This window comes from Agelaius tricolor, unplaced genomic scaffold, assembly GCF_023055355.1.
Source record: "Agelaius tricolor isolate 1412-34295 unplaced genomic scaffold, bAgeTri1.0.p SCAF_12, whole genome shotgun sequence".
Lineage (NCBI taxonomy): Eukaryota > Metazoa > Chordata > Aves > Passeriformes > Icteridae > Agelaius > Agelaius tricolor.
In genome coordinates this window covers 5,397,218-5,418,230 of record NW_027269272.1, presented here as the reverse complement: position 1 = coordinate 5,418,230, position 21,013 = coordinate 5,397,218, and the positions used below count along the sequence as shown (strand labels likewise).

The window sequence follows — 21,013 nt, the reverse complement described above, 5'->3', positions numbered from 1 at the left end:
TTAGCACCCAAAAAGACACAGTCAGATCTGAAAGCTCCAGCAGAAGACTTGGCCATTTGTTGTAGCTTTGAGTTTTCTAAGAAAACCAACACCCTGAAAACAAATCTCCATTCAACACTCACCATGTGTTGAATGTTCCCAAGAAACACAGCAACAACAGTACTAATGGGATTTGTCCTGATAGAGAAGAAACAAGTTTACATGAAATGTTTTAGGGATTGTCAGCAACCATCAGGTGTAAACCAATCACCTTGACAGCTCATCTGTCTCATTACCTGTTTCTCCAGTGGTTCCAGATGTGTTTAGCATCCCATCTGCCTGCTTTTACACCCTTTTGTCTCACTTGCTAGTTAGTCTTTAAGTTCTATTTTGCAACTTCCAGAGAACTGAAAATTTCTATTCTACATGTTGTCTGTCACTTGTCAGCCTCCACCCACCCTGGTGGAAAATGAGGCATGGTGGTGTCACAGACTGAAGAGCTGGGCACTCCTGTTAATCAGTTTTGTTAATCAGTGCATGTTTAGGGCAGCTGAGCTGGTGTTTGCCACCAGGCCAGGACAGGTGAAGGAGCCTGAGGCGCTGTGCTGGGGGAGGCAGAGCAGGAATTGAGGTGCACCCCCAAAGTTCACCCACACACGAGTGTCAGGAGCAGCTGCTGCTCGTTCCCTGGAGCAGGACCCCCCTCCTGTGCTCAGCCCCCTCCCCATAACCTTTATAGGACCCTGAGCCTGATGGGCTGGGAGGGGCTTTGTCCCCAGACTGACAAGGGTCAGAGAGCAGTGATGGCCCTGGCACATGAAAAACCCAAATCCCAGAGCAGACAAAACAGTAACTGGGCCATTGGGGTGGTTGAACCCCAGCTGGCACCTGAGGATCACCCAGCCACTCACCCCCATGCCATGGGAGGGGGAGAGAATTGGATGGGTAAATGTGAGACATCTCCTGGGTTGACATAAAAACACATTAATAATGGAAATAATAATAACAAATTGTAAGGAAAAGGAAAATAACAAAGAAGAATCACTAAAAGCCCAGACAGACAAGTAATGTAATACAAAATTTTCTTTATCATCAGCCCAAAAATAAAACCCAGCCCCATCCCAGCTACAACGAAGGGACAGAACTCTACCCCAGCCCAAACCCTCAGAGTGACTTCAGAGAGACCATTGAGAAAAAGCCTTTTCATGAAACATAAAGAATTTAACATTATATACCACATTTATATAGCATAAGAAGGGGAGGAAAGCCCTTGGAGCAGGGTGGTGGTACCAGCCATCCCACATGCCCCTGAGCCAGCACCTGGCACACGGGGGTGGCACAGGGCACCCCTGGCTGCCTCTCCCCTGCACTGCTGCTGCTGCCCCCCAGTATTTGTTTCCAGAGGTGGATCTTGCTTGGAGAGGAGCCTGAGGCTGGGCTGGCTGTCACAGATGTGTTTTATGAAAAATCCTTTTGCCAGGATTTTTTCTCCTGAGAAGCTGAGAGGCCTCAGAAATGAAATGTAACCAATGGTTATCTGCTGCTGTGGAATGCAACAGGTGCATCTGGGATTGGTCTCAGGTGGTTGTCTCTAATTAATGGCCAGTCACAGCTCAGCTGTCTCAGACTCTCTGGTCAGTCACAAGATTTTATTATCATTCCTTTTCTTTCTTTCCTTTGCTAGACTTCTGATGAAATCCTTTCTTCTATCCTTTTAGTATAGTTTTAATATTTCATTTTCTTTTAATATAATATATATCATAAAATAATAAATCAGCCTTCTGAAACATGGAGTCAACATTCTCATCTCTTCCTTCGTCCTGGGACTCCTGTGAACACCACCAGAGCTGGGGGCAAAAGCCTCCCCACCCAAACCAGAATTTAAAAAGCAGCAATAAAAATGAGACAGAGCCCAGTGTGGGGACAATGACACCTCCGTGTGCTGGGGCCGTGCTGGACGGTGGCAGGACCCAGCCGAGGGGCGGATGCTCCAGGATCCAGCACTGGGGTAGTGGTGATGGGGGAGCTGACCTAGGCGGGCTCTAGGAGATGAAGCAGCTCCTCCTCCTCCTCCTCCTCCCGCCGCGGGGCCGGGGCGGAGCAGCGGCTGTCAGGGGGATGTTCTGGAGCACATCGTGCAGCGTGAACATGCTGAAGGAGATCTGCTCGTAGGGAGACCTCACGCCGTTCTCGTAGAGGCAGGCGAAGGCGGCGGCGGTGCCGCCGGCCACGGGCGCCTCCCGCTGCGGCAGCTCCAGGTACGCCAGGTCCGAGTAGGCGCTCGGGCCCTCGTAGATGACCCAGGGCTCTGTCCAGCTCTCGGCGTCCCTGGGGAAGGTGCTCAGGTGAACGCCCATGTTCACCCTGGACATGGGGCTGGTGGGGTGCGAGTACAGGATCCACGTTGGCGCTTGGAAGAAGGGAGTGGGGCTGGGGCTCGCCGCAGAGTCCCCCTGCATCAAGGTGACACCTTGGGCATCACCGTGACGCCCTGGGGTGGGACAATCCTCACGGGGCTCAGGGCGGCCGCCAGCGGGGAGCTCAGCTCCTCCTGCCGGCCGGGTGGGCGGGTGCCCAAGCGCCCGGAGCGCCCCGGGGAGCAGGCGGCGCCCCGAGCCCCGGGAGGGCATCCCGGCGTCCCGGGAGGCAGCGGGGACGTACACGAGCGGCGCGGGGAAGCCGATGACGCTGCCGTGGCAGCCGTGGGGCGGCTCCACCAGCCGCTGCACCAGCTGCCCCCCGTGGAACACGGCCCCGTCGTCCGTGCTCAGCGCCTGCACCCTGAAGCCCAGCGGGCTGCGCGCGTTGCAGTAGAGGACGTTGGAGCCGTCCTCCTCATCCACGGACACCAGCTGGCACTCGCCCGACTGCAGGTTGGGGATGAACTCCCCGAAGCGCCAGGCGCGGCCGTGGTCGTCGCTGTAGAAGGCGAAGGAGTGCGGGGTGGTCTTGCAGAGCTGCCCGAAGCACTCCTTGCAGTCGATGTGGTAGCTGTAGGCGGGCACCAGCAGCCGGCCCGAGCGCAGCTGGATCCCGTGCCCGGGGCCCAGCGCGAACGTCGCCCAGTCTGGGGAGCAGAGGCGGCGTGGGGTGAAGGTGGGATGGGGTAAAGAGGGAGCACCATGGTGCCCGCCATGCCCAGCGTGGGGGGCTCCCAGGGGCTTCCCCTCGAGCGGTGGGGTGGGGTGGGAGGGTAACACAGCCCAGCGCTGCCTGGCTGTCCCCACTCATGCCTCCCCATCTTCTCCCCACTCCCACGAACTGCTGTGCAGGCTCCCTCCCTCCCTTCTCCCCTCTGCCTGGAGTCCTCCTCCACCTATTTGGAAGCTTGGGGGATTCCTGTCTCAAAGTCACCCCCAACAATGCCACAGGTGGCTCCAGGACAGCAAAAGCCAGGGCCACCGCCATGCTGGCTGCTGTCCCCTTGTCACAGACATCTATTATGAAAAATCCTTTCCTTAGGATTTTTTCTCCTGAGAAGCTGAGAAGCCTCAGGAACAAAATGTAACCAATGGTTATCTGCTGCTGTGGAATGCAACAGGTGCATCTGGGATTGGTCTCACGTGGTTGTTTCTAATTAATGGCCAATCACAGTCAGCTGGCTCAGACTCTCTGTCCAAGCCACAAGCCTTTGTTATTCATTCCTTCTTTTTCTATTCTTAGCCAGCCTTCTGATGAAATCCTTTCTTCTATTCTTTTAGTATAGTTTTAATATAATATATATCATAAAATAATAAATCAGCCTTCTGAAACATGGAGTCAACATTCTCATCTCTTCCCTCATCCTCAGACCCCTGTGAACACATGGTCACATCCCCTGTCCCCCAGCACCCCCTGCCGCTGGGTACCTTTGATGGTGGCACCAATCACCTGCTGTGTCAGGTCTGTGGCCGTGCTCCAGCTCAGGCCCTGGTCAGCGCTGGTGACACAGCACAGGCGGGTGACATTTTGGCCAGTGACAATCTGGTAGGCTTCGGGCGTCCTGCCCAGCACGGTGATGAAGAAGAGGAAGAGGGTGCCCGTGAACTCATCGTAGAGCGGGCAGGGGTTCATGGAGCGGTGGTGCTGCAGCGTTGCTGTCTCCAGCACACGCATGTCTTCCCACTGCCCACGGAGGAGGAGGAGGAGGAGGAGAGGACAGACAGGGGTAAGGACCATCCCAGATTTTGCCCAGAGCAGCTGTGGCTGCCCTATCCCTGGATTGTTCCCAGCTGGGTTGGATTGTTGGAACCCAGGAAATTCCTCTGACTGCCCTGGAGGACTCGAGACCCTGACAGGGGCTCGGAGACCTTGGCACAGAGCCCAAGACCCCTGTGCCTTTGATTTTGACCCATGGAGCAAATTACCACCTTTATATGAAGAATCACAAGTCAAGAGAATTTAAGTAGAATAACAGTTAGTTTGTCACGGGGTGAAAAATAGATTTTTGAGGTTTTTAGAATGGGGGCTCGGAGTCCCAAGATGCGGGAATTTGGGTGTACCCTGTCCTTCTTCTTCCTAGCCTCCATGTTCTGGGTGATGCTGGCACTTTTAGATTGGTTTAAGGTAGAAACTCACTGTCTAACATAGGTGATAGGGTATTGGGAAGTTATTGTAAATGTTCCAGGTGATATTGGCACTTTTAGATTGGTTTAGAGTAGAGACAGACTGTCTAACATAGATGATAGGTATTGGGAAGTAATTGAAAATAATGTACACGTAGTTTTTAGTATAAAAAGACCCTCTGAGGTGGGCAGTGTGCCTCAACCCGACCTGCCAGAGAGACCTCGTCAGGTCAGAGAAAAAATGTTATAGATGAAAAATAATAAACAACCTTGAGAATGAGAACAGAAGAATCCTGACTCCTTATTCGACTGCCAGGCTGGGAAAAAGAGACTTGCACGTATCTCAGAGTCACTCTGACCAGCAGAGATCCCGAGACTGGATGGGGCTTGCAGCAGCCTGGGATAGTGAAGGTGTCCCTGCCCCTGTCAGGGCATGGAGTGAGATGGCCTTTGAGATCCACCCAAAACCAGCCCCTGGCCCTGTGATTCACTCCACCAGCCATCCTCCCCTCCCCGTGTGGCAGTGTCCACAGCCTGGCCGTGCCACGCCAAGCGATGGGGACAGCCCCAGCGTGTCCCCAGGCTGGCACACCGCGTCCCACCTGCACGTAGCTGCCGTAGATGGAGCCGCGGCGCAGCACCAGCAGGTTGGCGTGGGCATCGTCGGCGCTGAGGCGCTCCTCGGCGAACGCCAGCAGCTTGGCCACGCAGGGCAGGTAGAGCAGGGCGGGCACACGGTAGGTGACACCGCTGGATTCCTTCTCGAAGAGCACGGTCCGCGCCGGGAAGTGCCGGGAGCCCATGGCAGCTGCTGCGGCACAAGGATGCGGCGGCCCTGATGAAGGCGGGGGAGCGGCTGCTGGGTGTCGCCCTGATTTTTTGGGATTTTCTAAGCTTTCTAATATTAACATTCTTGTAGCGAACTTTTTCACACACTTTCTGTAAACAACTCATTGTTTTGCGTTCCTTTATGGAGGAGGAGAAAGTTGATGGACTGTTGGTTTGTCCAGTGGCATTGGAGAGGTGGCACTGTCACCCTCCAATCCACTGTCACTTTTAGAAAACTGTAAATGTTGGAGTCAGAAAACAAACTTCCCTTTTTTCCTCACCTTAAGAACAGCGGTGTGCACTTGTGTTCTTTCGTGTCCTACAGCCACAGCTGGGCATGGCCAGGGGTGTGGGGCTGTCCTTGGAAGGGTTTGGGCTTTAACTCGGTGGGCTGGGGTCGGGGTAGCCCCCGGAGCAGGGGCTGGGGTGGACAGGGGATGATGAGTGTGTGCTGGCCACTCACCACAGCTCAGGGCTGTCAGGGCATAGGGTACCAGCGAGGAGGCTGACTAGGGACCCCAAAATAAAATGAAATAAAATGAATTTGATCTTTAGGATGCTTGTCTGGGAAATCAAGGCCAGTGAGCAGAGAGCAGGGTGAGACCTGCAGCTGCACACCTTGGGAGGGCAGAGCCCACAGAGGAGACCCCCGGAGCAGCCCAGGCTCATCGTGACAGGGTCAGGGGTGCTCCTGTGCCCCTGCTGCCTCCAGTGACACGGACCCGGCTGAGCCCTTGCTCCCCTCCTCTGTGGGGGAACCTGAGCTGCACAGCTCGGACAGCGCCGTCCCCAGCTGGGCTGTCCCTGTGGCACCGGCTGAGAGCTGTCCCCAGAGCCTTTCCTTCAGGGACAGGTCAGCTGTCCCCTGCTTACACGTCCCTGCATTTCCCTGGAGATTAGAAGGAGATGGGCACCCACTCCAGGCTCAGCTGGAGCTCTCACCTGTGGATTCATCAGGAGCTTTTGCTGATTCAACCCCCCGGAGAAAGCGATGGCACTCACCGTGTCCCGCTCGGCTGAGTGTCCCCTCTCCGTGTCCCTGGCCCCAGCACGGAGTAACTCCGGCTCTCGGCAGAGCCGTGGCCTCCCCGCTCGGCCCCCCTGTCCCGCAGGGTCCCCCCTCCGCTGGGTCACGGGGCTCCCCCGCACGAATCCCTGACTCAGCAGCGGCGCTGCGGCGGCGCCCGGGCCACAAAGGAGCCCTTATGGGCAGAGCGGGGCCCGCGGCTGCCCGGACACCGTGCTCGGACCCCCGGAGGGGAAGCGAGGGCATCCGTGCATCTCCTGCCTCAGTTTCCCCCCTCCTGCAGGCTGGGAGAGGCCAGACTGCCCTGTCCAGGGGCTCCAGCCCATGTTCACCCCAGTGCACCCCACTGTGAGCTCCCCAGCCTGGGAGCTGTGGGACAGAGGGTCCCAGCCCTCCCAGGACCCCCAACCTTCCATGGAGCCCCAGCCCTCCCAGCCTTTCCAGATCCCCAGCCCTCCCAGGACCCACAAACTTCCCAGGAAACCCCAGCCTTCCCCAGCATCCCCAGCCTTCCCAGGACCCCCACCTGCACATAAATCAGCTATGAAGAAAACATTTTTATACCTATATTCCAATATTCCATCTCTGTGATCAGTTTAGCTAAAAGGGTTTGACAAAATCCATATGGCAAGTCACAGGTCAGAAGCTCCAAGGGGAAAACAGGTGCAGGCTGCAGAACTGCTCAGGAAGGGCTCCTGGGATGGCCCAGTGTGACCAAGTGTGGCTCCTGCAGCTTCACCTGGCTGCTACAAAAGCCTCAGGTTAATTTTAGTGAAGCAAAGTGCTGTTAATCTGGGTTGTTCCTGCTGGGCTGCCTCAGCAGCTGCTAAACACAACTGAGGAAAGTCCTGGCTCTGCTTCTCACCCCCCTCCTGCTGACAGCATCACCCCTGCTTCCCAGCTGGAGCTGCTGCCCCACAGCTTCACCCCCAAGGCAACATCTGGACCCCAGAGCCATCCTCCCCATCCTGCCATCCAGGGCACTGCTGCTGGGGCAGTGCAGGAAGGTTTGTGAGGATGGATTTGGTGTCACTGTCACCTCTCCCCAGCACATCTGTCAGTGCCAGCTTACCCTGACAAAACCCCAGTGTTTAAAGCTGGGCCAGCATCTCCTCCTGCTCGAGCTGGTCAGGGCAGCAGTGGGGACCTGGATGCACCAGTGTGCCCAAAGCTGTGCCTCACTCCATCCCCTCCTCATCTGTGCTGGAGAGTTTGGCCAACACAGCAATGGGAGCCCCAAAAAACTGTCTGCTTTGCCAAAAAAGGGCTTTGGGGATGCTGCACCCAAAGGAACATCCATGCCCAGGCACCCTTGCCTGAGAGCGAGGGGCAAAACCACGAAACCTCCTCCCAGGGGAGCACTGAGCTCTCCCACGCGGGACAGAGGCCCATTCACCTGGTGACACATGTGAGAGGCACAGCTTACATGCCACTGGGCAAGGCAGCCAGCCTGCCTGGCTTTGGGCAGGGTGCCTGGGGCTGCCACAGCAGAGGCAGCCCCAGCAGCGTGTGGTGGTTTGTCCTCAGTGAGCGTGGATGCTGCTGGATGGGACAGCCACCATCTCCCCTGCTCCTCTGAGCACTGTGTCCCCTTGTCACACCCCCCTGACTTCCCTCCCCCTCCCCTAAACCCTCCAAAATCAGGACCTGCTCCAGTGAGCTGTGACCAGACTGATGCAACGATGGATATCAAATAAAATCAAATGAAGGCAAATGATCACGCTCCTGATTAATGATTAAGAGGCTGGAATGTCTCGGCCAGCTGCAGCCAGCCTGGCTCCCTCCAGCCAGGAGCAGGCAGGTGGGATCACCCAGGACCTGGACAATGCAAAGCCTTTGGCTCAAGGTCCCCAAAGAGACCAACCACCAACTTGGTGTCCCTAAACAAAGCCCCACTGCCTCCCCCTCATGCACAGGAGTCCTGTGGGTCAGTTCCAGGTCAGACAAGGAGGGATGCAAAGCAGTGGGAAGCCACAGTGGGCTGCCACATGTCCTAGTTGGACCCTGGGAGCTGCATCTTCTCCTGAAGACTGGTCCACAGCAATGGCAATCCCACATTTTTCCTCTTCTTGTGTGGGTGCTGGACAGCATAAAGGTAGGAGGTGTACTGGAGCTCTGGTATGACCATTTTCTGGCAGGTTCTCAGAGTTGTGTTGTCCAAGTCTTGTTTGAGGTTGTAGCCCAGGATATTTGCAGCCCCTGACTGGAAAGGCAGGAGAGCTTTGTTCCTGATGTGATCCCTCCTTACTGCCTCCTGCTCTGACAGACAAGTCTCCATGAGCTCCTTCTGTCTGGTCCGCAGGTGATCCACCTCCTTTGCCAGCACCTCCAGCCCTATGGTCTCCTCAATTCTCCTCCAGAAGCTCTGGTTGAAGTGCAGGTAGAGCTTCCAGTCCAGTGAGCACCAGGCTTTTATCTGCTCCTCACTTTCCGGAGTCAACGTCTGGACGGTGTCCTGGCTTCTGGAATTGAGCTTGAAGTAAATCACATCATCCAGATCCCAGCACAAAGTGTGCTTCAGGAGGATCATGGACTCATCAAAGTAGTCTGCTATCAAGATGAGGTGGAAGTTGTGCTCGATCTCCTCCAGGACAGCCTGGGTGTAGTTGGTGTCATCCTTGGCGTTGTTGTTGTAGCCAAAGTCAAACCACATGATATTCCTGGCGTAGATGTTGCTCCTGTAATCTGCTGGCTGGTAATACCTTGTGGGTGACTCCAGGAACTCGTTCACGTTCTTGGAGTTCCTGAAGGCAGGCACATAGTCCTTGTAGTAGATGTAGGAAGACTCCAGCAGAGGAATGGGGTTCCTCAGGATGGAGAAGTAGAAGGTGTTGGCTACCATCACCTTTTTTACCTATTTGTGGGAGGAAGAAGAGGTTAGTCTGTCTCAGAGGAAAAGAAAAACCAATAATTATCTGCTGCTGTGGAATGAAACATGTGCATCTTTGATTGGTCTCATGTGGTTGTTTTTAATTAATGGCCAATCACAGTCCGGCTGTCTCAGACTCTCTGGTCAGTCATGAGATTTTATTTTCATTCCATTCCTTTCTATTCCTTTCAAGCCTTCTGATGAAATCCTTCCTTCTATTCTTTTAGAATAGTTTTAATATATCATTTTCTTTTAATATAATATATATCATAAAATAACAAATCAGCCTTCTGAAACATGGAGTCAAGATTCTCATCTCTTCCTTCATCCTGGGACCCCTATGAACACCACCACTGTTAGTCCTGTCCCAGCCAGGTTTCTCCTCAGGTGTCGTGGCTCTTTCTTACCTCCGAGGGGTTAAACCGCAGGTGATTGCACATGATGTTGTAATTTTGGCCTATGGTTTCAAAGCCCTCCACAAAGTGGGCCACGAAGGTGCTTGGGTAGCCCAGGTGGAGGAGCTTGTCAGCAGGGAGGGCGACAGTGAGGTTGTACCTCTCTGCAAACCTGAACATGATGTTGAGCACAGTGCTGCTGGCAGTCTTGTGGGTTTTGAGGAACATGACGTTTGTCTTGGCATGGCACGGCGTGGGAGGGATCAGCAGCTCCTCGTGGCTCTTTGAGATTCTGCAGGAAGGTGACAAATGGGGCAAAGAGACTCTCTTGGTGCTGCACCCCATCTCTGAGACCTGGCAAAGCCAAACCCAGCTGCTCCACTGACCCCACACCTGCAGTGGTCCAAGGCTGCACCCAAATCAGCCCCAACCCTCCAGTGTAGGTGTTTTCCCCCTACAGTTTTCCCTCTCTCCAGACTCTCACTTACCAAAGATTTCAGCTCAATCCCCTTTTCCCACACAGCTGATTTTGTCCCACAGAGGCTGAGCTTTGGCTAATTCCATTCCTTCCCCAAACCAGGACCTAGTTTTGAGCCACCCCCCTATGAACATTAGCCCAAGGCCTCATGAGAAATAAATCAGATGTCAGAGGCCACGTCCTGGCTGCTCCAGGTACAGGAAATTGTGCAACCTTGCTTCAGCCTCCCTTACCTGTAACTCTTACTCTTCATATGCAAGAATCCCGAGAGGCAGGAAAGTCCCAGGCAGAAGCTGAAAATGATGAGACACCTGGCATGCCTGGAAAAAAAGAAGAGTTTCAGTGGATTTTTACCCAATAGTCCTTTCCCAAACCACCACATTTTGCATCTTGCCCTCAGGAATGTGAGCACAGTTTTATATTTCCGTTTTGGCAGCCAGCTTTGGACCTTGAGCAGGTGTTAAAGGCCAGATAGTGAGAAACTGCACTTTCACTATTACTCTCCTAATTTGGCTTTTGGCAAGACACAGTGTGCTTCAGGCAGAGCCTGAGCTCTTCCCACAGCCTCCTGCTCTGCTTGGCTGCCTTTTGTTTTGCTTTTCTTTTGGTTTTCTGGGGCTTTAGAGCTTATTCACTATTCAAACTCCTAGATTATTCACCAGAAAACGAGCCCTTTGTAGGGGTATAAAGACTTCCCTGGTGAGAAACCTGAGCAGCTCCTGTAATCACATCACTCCAGAAGATGAGGATTAGGAAAAAACCCACTAAACTCAGGAAAAAACCCACTAAACTGAGGTACTTTTGCAATAAAAATACGATTTTTCAAGACTGAAATATCAAATAACCCAACAACACCTGTAATGGATTTATTACACCCCACTTTGAAATGGGGGGGGTGAATAATGATGAGGGAGGAGTCTTTTCCAGCACTAATTAAGCAACCATGATGCATCAAGGGTTCCCTGCACATTGCAGGGGGTTGGAGTGGGATGGTCTTTAATGTCTTTTCCAATTCAAACAATCCTATGGTACCATGATCACCACCAGTGTGCTCCAGCTGGGACACAGAGGGGATCTTTTGAAGGTTTGGTGCCCACCTAAAAGGAATTTTTCACCACCAAGTTTGATCTGACTTCTCTCACCCTGGAAGCTTTTTTAGCTCTGTGTGAATCTCATATTTGCAGACATGGCCAAAATGCAGCAGATCTGGCTCAGGCTTTACACTGTTTTAAGAAGATATCATCCCAATTTCCAGCATGCTATGGTCACACTTGTGGTTTCCACTCTCCAAAGGGAGCAAGCAAGCCTTCAAGCCCTCCTCCAAAAGCCCTTCCCAAAGCCAGGGGAGACCCTCAGCCATAGCTGGTACCAACCTCTGTCAGGAATTTGCAGCACAGCTTCTGCACAAAGAGTTTCAAGACAGGCCTGCAGGCAAGATTTCATCAGGATTTCCTAAACTTTGTGCCCCAGGCCTGTTAGGGGCATGGCAGTGGGACAATCCCCTGTCCTTGGAGATGAGGTGGGAGAAGAAAGACAGAGGAGCCCATGGGCAGCGAGCAGGCTCCATGCAGCCCCCACACCAATCTTCTTGGTCTTTCATTTAAACTGAGGCTGCCTTCTATCTGATGGTTTTCCAAAGCACACCACCCTGCCTGCCTGCCTGCCTGGAGGTCCTTCCTAAGCTGACATCCTCCGGCTGCACCTTTTCTGTCAAGTTTAATGGGTGCAGTAACAGTCCATTTATTAATTTAGGTCGTGTCCCCAAAATGGCAATTCTGAATGATGTTTTATGGGGCAAACAAATCACATACACCCAAAATCATCCTGAGGGCAGATACAGATCACAATATGCTCTAGAAGACCAGAGCATAGGTCCCCCTTCTTGTTCTTCTGGCTCAAGCTGAAAATAACAGACATCTGCATCAAACTAACAAGGTTCTTTTAAATCCAAAGACCTGGAACACAGGCAAGAAATACTAATGGCAAAATCCCTTCTGCTGCAAGAAGACAGGCTCTGTAGACCTCTGCACCTTATCACCTCAAGGCATCCCACAATATTTTAATAGCTGTTTGCTTAAATGAAGGATTACACAGTGCCATTCTGCCTCCCAATATTCAGACACATTTAGCACACCAAGCCCAACCCCAGCCTAAGTGAATGCTCCCAGAGACCCATTTTGTCTGGACATGCCCCAAACCAAACAACAGCTATATTTTGTCCCTGGAGACACAGGGAGGAATGAACCTTTGAATTGTCTAGACCAAAACTATTTCTTCCTGGAATGGGGAGTTTTAAGGAGCAAGAGTGACTGATCTCTGCAGAACATGGTCCATGCAGGTGCCAGTCCCCAGGCAGAAAGGGCAGGATCCTTGTCCCAGGGGTGACAAACAATGCATTATCATGGCATGGTGCTTGCTCCTGTGCCTGGGATGGATGATGGATGGATGGATGGATGGATGGATGGATGGATGGATGATGGATGGATGGATGGATGATGGATGGATGGGTGATGGATGGATGGATGATGGATGGATGGATGGATGGATGGATGATGGATGAATGGATGGATGGATGGATGGATGATGGATGGATGGATGGATGGATGGATGGATGATGGATGGATGGATGGATGGATGGATGATGGATGGATGGATGGATGGATGGATGGGTATCTGCCTTCCTGTCACCATGATATTTTCTGAAAAATCTTCTTTGCCCAGGATTCTTCTCCTGGGAAGCTGGGAAACTTCAGCTTCTCCCTGTTTTGCTGCTTTGGAATGTGATTTGGAGAATTGTTTACCCAGCATGTGAATTGTTCTTAATTAATGACCAATCCCAGTCCAGCTGTGTCAGACTCTCTGGTCTGTCATGGGTTTTTATTATTCATTCTTTTATAGCTTCCTGATGTATCCTTTCTCTTTCTTTAGTATAGTTTTAGTATAGCATACAATATAATACAATATAATATAATACAATACAATACAATAGAATACAATATAATATAATATAATATAATATAATATAATATAACATAATATAATATAATAATAAATCAGCCTTCTGAGAACATGGAGTCAGATTCTCATCTCTCACCTCATCCTGGGGACCCTCATAACACCACAACACCTTCCAGCCCAGGGAACAAGCAGGGAGTGGTGACATGGAGGGAACTCTGCTGCACCTCAGCCCAGCAAAGGTGAGCAAGGAAGGTGTCCAGAGGAAGAGCCAAGGGCAGGGATCCAGGAGATCCCCAGGGAGGAGTGTGGGGATGAAAGGAGGGCTGCAGGTACACAGGGTGCAGGTCAGTGCACTCATGGAGTCCTGTGCCCATCACCCCTGTCAGGGCACTGCACTGTCAGGGCTGTCCCTGGCTCCAGGGTGACATCCCCACACACACTGGGGGAATAAGGAGGCTGAATAAACAAATCTCTCACACAGCAAACTGATGGCACCTTTCCCTCCTCTTGCAACAAGCCTCCATCATTTCTGCACATCTTGTGCTTGGAAACAAATGAGCTCCTGAAATATTTCAGGGTTTTTACTGACAGAAAGGGTGTAGGATCTTCACCTGGAGCATACACAGTGTTTTGAACACAGCGTGACTGCTCTCCCAGAAAACAGCACAGGGCCATGTGGGATTTGCTCCCAGACCTGCTTCCAGTGTTCAATCCAGAATAAGACATGACAACTGCTTGAAATTCTGCAGAGAATGATTACATCTCAGGCTCTCTATGTTTCAAATGCATGCAATGGAAATTATGAGAATAACAAGAAGCACTTGGAAAATGCTGTCATGCACTTGGTATGGTATTTGGGATCGTCCTTTGCAGGACCAGGAGTTGCACTCAATGATCCCTGTGGATCCCTTGCAGCTCAGAATATTCTGATTCTCTGTCTGCAGACCTGCACTGGGGTTTCACCCCAGCTTGGCCCCCACCACCCTGGCACATCTCTGTGAGAGCCTTAAGCTGTGTTCCCTTAGTATCACACACCCCCTTTGTCACAAGACTGCAAGGCTCTGACCTGCACAGCATCATGGAATTGTTTAGGTTGTGAAATACCTCTAAGATCTGGTGCAGCAAAGTTCAGGAGAGAAAGTCCAAATCTGAATGCTGTGCTGAAGTTACCTGAACAAGCCTGGAAAACCTTTGAGCAGCACATGGGAGACTCAAAATTCTAAGAAGCCAAATGTCGGGTCCGGCTGTCTGTCTCTGCCCCGACACGGGTAGAGTGGTTCTTTGGTGGGCACGATGCAAAGGATGAGTCTGGACTCTTCAGCTTTCGGTCTTCAGGTTGTTTATTATTTCTTATCTACAAAATTTTTCTGTCTGCCCAACAGAGGTCTGATCTGCAAGCAGTCACAGGCACTCTCTGACCACCCACGGAGCGGTCATGTCTTTTTATACTAAAACCTACGTATACAATATTTACCTTTATTTCCCAATGCTTTTCACCCATGTTAGCAAGTGCACCTTCACCATAAACCAATCTCTAAGTGCCAACATCATCACAGAAGATGGAGGACAAGAAGAAGAAAGAAAAAGGACAAGACACGCCCTGATCCCTCCATCTTGTCTCCATAACCCCCCTGTACCAAAAACCTTAAAGTCTATATCTCACCCTCTAATTGTGTCTCTTTTACACCTTGTACTCTAAAGTGATTCTCTTGTCCTCAGACTCTTGTTACTTCTGTGGATGGATCAAAATCAAGCCACCAAGCACTCTTGGCAACATTCCAGGGTTTTCGAGACCCCCAAGGGTTCTCCTGGCATCTCTGGACATCGGGAACGATGTGCTGAGATCCCACAGCCAAAAAACCCACGGAGCACTTGGTGCCAGAGGTTCCACTTGCCTTTCCAGCCTCTGCTGTGCTTTTTTCCCTTCTGGGAAGAAAACATGGAAATCTATCTCTCTTACACAAAATCTACCTCTCTTAGAGGTGCAGCTATAGATGCTTTAAGGCTTGTGACCCCCTTCTTGTTCCTTTGGCTTAAGCCAAAAATAACAGACATCTGCATCAAACTAGCAAGGTTCTTTTAAATTCAAAGATCTGGAACACAGGCAAGAAATACTAATGGCAAAATGAATCCCTTCCCTGGAGCAAATTGTAACTAACTCTGTGGGTTATTAACAACTTCCAGGGATGACTTGAAGCAGACCTTCCTGCAAAGCAAGTTTTAGTTGGGCACCCCCAGCACTCAGCACCCTCTGCCCTTACCTTGGAGTGCACCCAGGGCTTTTCATGCTGCTGCAGGCTGGGAAATCTCTCCTTTTGCAAACTGACTCCAGTGCCTGTTTGTCTCCTCTGGCTCACAGTGGCCAAGTCTCTATTTCTAGCATCTGTTCACTGCTATAAATGGCTGGGATAGGTGAGGATGAAGGGAGTGGCTAGGTGTTCCCAGAAGGGGGTGGGAGTTAATTAATAAGCCATGAAAAGTGCTGGTATCCAGGACATCAACACGGGCATAAAGAGCTGCCTCAGGACACGGCGTTTGCAGCAGCTTTGCTGGGAAGGAGAGGCTGAACTGGGATTCCTTAGAAGGGATCCTTTTCTCTCCTGGCTGCAGGAGAGAGGCTCACAGGGGCTGCTGGAGGGCACTGGACTTTGTCACCCTGCACCAGGGGCCATGGTCAGTGACTGCTGTCCCTTTTATCTGCTTCTTGCTCGATGGGTAAGGACGGGAATTCCCTGCCAGACACATTTGGCAAGAGCAAACAGGAATGGTGTTCACCTATGGGAAATTCCTCTTAAAACATTTAGACTTCAAATTTTTGGTAAAAATGCAATTATTGTAGCTGGAGGTTAAGAGCTTAATAGACTTGGCTGTATGCATGCCTTGGGAGGGAGAAATCTTGTCCCTAAAGGGGCGTTATTTTATCTCTGGTGTCATTAACAACTGTTACAATTCATATTATGCAGGAATTTTAGATTCCACTGAGGCTGCTGTACACCAGGACTTCACAAACTGGATTTGATGGTTGCAGTTTGCCCTGGGAGAGCAGAATCTGTCCTGCAGGTCCAGAGGGGGGGTCATCTCCCTGCTCCCCATACTGGGATGAAGCCACTGCTCTCCTCATTTGGGCAACTAGAAGTGTACCCACACCTCCCAGCCTGGATTAGGGGGCACTGAGTTGTTCCTTTGGTCTTTTACAGCCATGCTGAGTTCCATGCACCTCCTGGTGGTCCCCTTTCCCTCCCCTCACACAGTGCCACCCTTCTAACCCTTGTATACTGTTGGACCCCCACCAACAGCCAAATCCTCAGCACTCCAGGATCCTTCACCTACATTGCTGCATTTCCAGAGCACCGAAATTCACAGCATTTCTTTTTAAATCACAGCTTCCCCAGACCAGCCTCAACTCCAGCACTTACCAAGATGCAGAGATTAGCAAGGTGTAGGGTTGCTTTCCTTGAGTTTCTTGGTAGAACCTGTGTCAATGTGCTCTTTTATGGAGAATTTCTAGGGTTACTCTTGGCACAGCACCAGCTGCTGCTGGCAGGGAGGGCACATTTCAGCGACCTCTTTCTCCTGTTACATTACACACGTCAGCTGTGCCATTTCTCACTCAGGAGCTGGTAGAGCCCGCAGATCACAAAAGCCCATTTTTTACACTTTTACAATTGATTCATTGCTCTCTCCTGGGGTGTTGTCAGCTTTGGTTACACCAAAAAAAAAAAAATTATGCCAGGCATGAATACTTGTTCTGATGTGGAGGTGGGCTGGGGCAGGGAAGGGCAGCCAGGTGACACAGAGTTAGTGAGTTGGGGTGGGATTCATCACTCCATCCTGCTCTGCTTCCTCTTGGGGGTCAGGCCCTGGGAGAGCTGCCCCTTGCAGCAGGATGGGGAGAATCAGGAGGAAATGCAAAAACTCGTGGGTTGTGATAAGGGCAGTTTAACAGGTAAAGCAAAACCTGCACAAACAAGTGAATCAAAAGGAAATCATTCCCTGCTTCCTGCCGCAGGTGGGTGCTGGGCCATCCCAGGAAAGCTGAGCTCCATCACCCGTAACGGTGACTTGGGAACACCCCCTTCCTCCTTCCTGCCCGGTTTTATTGCTGGGCGCCGCCTCCTCCGGCGCTGTGCTCAGCCAGCTCGGCTGGGTCCCCTCGCAGCTCCGCACTGGTGAGGAGCAGAACAGACCTTCATGTTGTGTAAGCACCACTCAGCAACAGCTACAACATTCCTGTGCTTCCATCGCCGATCCAAACACAGATCCAGACCAGCCACTGTCAAGAAAATTAACTCTGTCCCCGCCATAATCCTGTACAGAGAAAGACAAAACCAGTAGAGAGAGCCAAGAAGACCACTGGTTCTAAGTGCAGAGCATTCACAGCATTCTAGTGTTTAAGTCTGTCTCAAAAAAAATTAGAATTTTGGACAAGAAATGCCTGTCACACTGATTCTTTCTAAAAATACACATACATGTACCCACCCTGTCTCTCCCTGCTACAAACAACAGTGCACCACTATGTGAAAGCATCACTGAGAACACAGAAGTAAGGTCTAGGAAAGATAAAATAACCCTACACTGCCTCCTCCCTTGTATTCCCCCAGGGAACTGCTCTATTGTTCAGTGCAACAGTGCAACTTACATGGGGCTTTAAGATCTGCAAGTGTAAGGAAGATGTTAAATGGAGCTATGCCAGAACTCCCCTGGCCACAGCCCAGGGTTGTGTGTCTCCCTCCCGAGCACCCTCTCTGTACACAGCTGAAAAAGAGAACTATGGAAAGTTCCACTTCCCCAAAAGAGCTTTTCATGTGGAAAGTCTGTATTTTACACAGTGATGGTCAGTAGTTTAGGGGGAAAAAAAGAAATAATGGTGTAGGGAAAGGGCAGAAAATATAAACAGCTTGATTCAGGAAGAACTAGCTGCATCCTGGCAGATTTCTTTTCCAAGGACATCATGAACTTCCCATAGCTTTTCATCACCCCACACCCAAGCAGCACAGACTGTATTTATTCTCTTTTCATAGAGCCACAGAATTCCAGAACCATTTGAGCTGGGAGAGATCTCCAAGACCACTGAGCTCAGCCTGTGACCAATATCCACCTTGTAACCAGGCCAGAGCACTGAGTGCCACATCCAGGTATTCCTTGAACACCTCCAGGGACTCCAGCACCTCCCTGGGCAGCCCCTGCCAATACCTGGGTACCCTTTCCATGAGAAAATTCTTCCTCTTTGCAAGTGATGGCATTGTTCACTTTGCTTTAGCCCAGAAGAGGACAATCAACTCCTCTCTGACTGGTCCTGAAGGATGCAGGGAGAGGTGGGGAGTGTCCCATAATAAAGAGAAAGGGTTGAACGGCCAAGAGTGGAGAGCAGGACTAGGGACTGGCAGGCCATGGAATATATGGAGGTATTTCTGTCAAAAGCATCCCCAAGGCCAAGCTGAGAGAGATGTGGTCTTAGGAACTGTATTGAGAAGGGCACTGAAACACATTGCTGAGCACAAGCCAGCATCCTTAGTGCAGTCTGACAGTGTGCAGCCTTTGTACTGCCTACAAACAGAAGAAAACACTCTTTAGGATGGTTTTTCTTTGAAGAACAAGGCTCTGGACGGAACATTTATTTCACTGCTCTGTGGAAGAGCCAACAATCACAGAAAAGCAGGTAGTGGAGAAGATGGCTACTGCATAAGACACCACCTTCCCTTCCCTACTCTCATGGCATCCAGTAAGGCTTTCCAAACCAGTACACCTGAGTAAAATCCATCAATGGGCTCCCTCTGAGCACAGCCTGAGCCAGCTTATTACCTGTCCCCCAGCCCACCCAGGCAGCCCAGGAGAATCACAGAATCACAGGATGGTTTAGGTTGGAAGCTCACCCTGTTCCAAGCCCCCTGCCACTAGCAGGGGACACCTTCCATTAGGCCAGGCCACTCAAATCCCTGTCCAGCCTGGAGAAGATTGTGGGAAAGAGAATAACAGGCTTTGCTGACATCCACTGCTCTGCCCATGTTGAAAGAAAACATCCTTTTGTTGTAAAATGTTATCAGCTTAGTGAGACGATTTACTTTTGGAAAATGCTCTGGCTCTTTCTTATTACCACCTGCTTCATTTGGATACAAAAGAGCCTAGATTATGAGTGACACATATCAGCAAATAAGGATATAACTAACAAACACCAAGTAAGCCAGAAGATGAATGACTCACTGCCTCTGTAGCAGAAAGGTGACTGTGGTTTTGTACAACAAACCATACATTACAAGACACTGTAGCAAATAAAACCAAACCCCAAAACCAACAAAACCCTTCATGTTAGAATAGAACAGTTCAGCTGGAAGGAACTTAGGACAACCATCTGGTCCAACTGCTTGACCAGTTCAGGGCTGCTCTAAAGTTACACCACTGCTCAAATGCCTCTTGAGCACAGACAGTCTGGGGCATCAACCATCTCTCCAGGGAGCCTGGTGCAGTGTTTGATTATCTGCTCTATAGAGAAACACTTCCTAATGTCCAGCCTGAACCTCCCTGGCCCTGCTTTGAGAGCAGCATTCCCATGAGATCAGCACTTCCCTCTCCGTGCCCCCTCCTCAGGAAGCTGCAGAGGGGATGGGGCTGTCCCTCAGCCTCCTTCTCTCCAAAGCAGACAAAGCCAGAGCCCTCAGCCTCCTCCCAGGTCACACCTCCCAGCCCCAGCCTGGTTCTCCTGGGCACACTCGAGCCCCTTCCCCCATCCCTGACCCTGGAGCTCTCTGGGTGAGGCTGCCCAGAGCTGAGCACAGCCAGGCCATGCCCTGTCCTGTGTCAGTGTCCCCAGGATGCCACCTGCCCTCCTGGCCATGGCTCCTGCTGAGCTGCTGCCCCAGCACCCCCAGACCCTTCCAGGGGCTGCTCCCCAGCCTCTCCTCTCCCAGCTCAGCCTCGTGCCCAGCCTTGCTCCCCCTGAGTGCAGAGCCCAGCACTTGGACTCAGCAGTTCTGTGTCATTGGCATTGCCCTGTGGTGCATCTGTGCAGAGCCCTCTGCAAGGCCTCTCCTCCCTCCAGAGAGCCCACAGCACTCCCAGCACAGTCACACAGTGGTTTGGCTTGGAAGGGCCCTGAAAGCCCATCCCATTCTACTTTTCTGCTATGGGCAGGGACACCTGCCACTAGACCAGGTTGCTCCAAGCCCATCCTTTTGGATTATCACTCCAGGTTATCCCAGGTATTATCCAGTCAGGTAGGGAGGGATAATTTCACACCTCTATGTGAGAGCAAATCCTGATTTGCTGTGAAGAACAGACTGGAAGTCAAGGAAGCAGGAAACACTGGCATGCCTAGAGCCTGCCCCTGGCCAAGCAGGTGGGCTGGGATCTCCCCCATCATCCTGGCTGCTGCTATTTCTCCTCCAGGTAATAAAATCCAGAAGCTGAGTCTCCAGAACCCTTTCTTCTCTAGGCAGTCCTTCCAGCACTGCAAACCTGTACATGGGACAACACTGGTGCTTATTTGGGACAGCCTGGAGGTGGCATCACTAAAGAGGCCATGGTCAGATGTTGTTGTGGGCTTTGGGGTAAGTGTATTAGATAAAACAAGTGAGGAAGTGTCTCAGGTTTGGCTGGTGTGTATTAAATTACCATCTGGTAAAGGCATGGCAGTTATCCTCTGTTCATTGGGCAGTTTGTTTTATCTTTTCCACACCCAATCCTCCCTCCAGGAGATCTCTTGTGTCCCTGCATGGCTGATCCAATTCCATCATCCCATGGGGAGATGCTGCATTGCCCAGGGCAGGAGCCAAGCATTCCTACCTGGATCCAATGTGAGCCTGGCACAGCCCAGCAGCCTTTGCCCAGTGCATTGCCAGAGGAGCAGCTTCTGCTGCCCTGCATGGCCAGAGGGAGCCCAGGCCCATCTCCAGCAGCCCTGGGGCTGCAGAGGAAAACTCCCCCCTTGTGCAGGATCCC

General features: G+C 51.5%; 2 protein-coding genes across 6 annotated transcripts; both read right to left on the bottom strand.

Annotated features, from left to right (window-relative positions):
• Positions 1-1,047: 1,047 nt before the first annotated feature.
• NEU4 (neuraminidase 4) lies at positions 1,048-6,488 on the bottom strand. Of its 4 annotated transcripts, none has more exons than XM_071437284.1 (4): positions 6,354-6,488; positions 5,126-5,334; positions 3,828-4,083; positions 1,048-3,046 (listed from the first exon to the last, which is right to left on the bottom strand). In XM_071437284.1, the coding sequence occupies exons 2-4, from the start codon at positions 5,324-5,326 to the stop codon at positions 2,022-2,024; spliced, it is 1,482 nt and encodes a 493-aa protein (XP_071293385.1). In that variant the 5' UTR covers positions 5,327-5,334; positions 6,354-6,488; the 3' UTR covers positions 1,048-2,021. The 4 variants fall into 4 exon arrangements, with proteins under 4 accessions (XP_071293385.1, XP_071293384.1, XP_071293386.1 ...); XM_071437283.1 differs by having other exon boundaries at positions 5,126-5,358; positions 6,354-6,487; XM_071437285.1 differs by having other exon boundaries at positions 5,126-5,331; positions 6,354-6,463.
• A 443-nt stretch (positions 6,489-6,931) lies between these two features.
• Positions 6,932-20,966, bottom strand: GAL3ST2 (galactose-3-O-sulfotransferase 2). Of its 2 annotated transcripts, XM_071437305.1 has the most exons (4): positions 15,340-20,966; positions 10,354-10,440; positions 9,655-9,934; positions 6,932-9,232 (listed from the first exon to the last, which is right to left on the bottom strand). In XM_071437305.1, the coding sequence occupies exons 1-4, from the start codon at positions 15,363-15,365 to the stop codon at positions 8,372-8,374; spliced, it is 1,254 nt and encodes a 417-aa protein (XP_071293406.1). In that variant the 5' UTR covers positions 15,366-20,966; the 3' UTR covers positions 6,932-8,371. The 2 variants fall into 2 exon arrangements, with proteins under 2 accessions (XP_071293406.1, XP_071293405.1); XM_071437304.1 differs by lacking the exon at positions 15,340-20,966 and having other exon boundaries at positions 10,354-10,825.
• Positions 20,967-21,013: the final 47 nt, after the last annotated feature.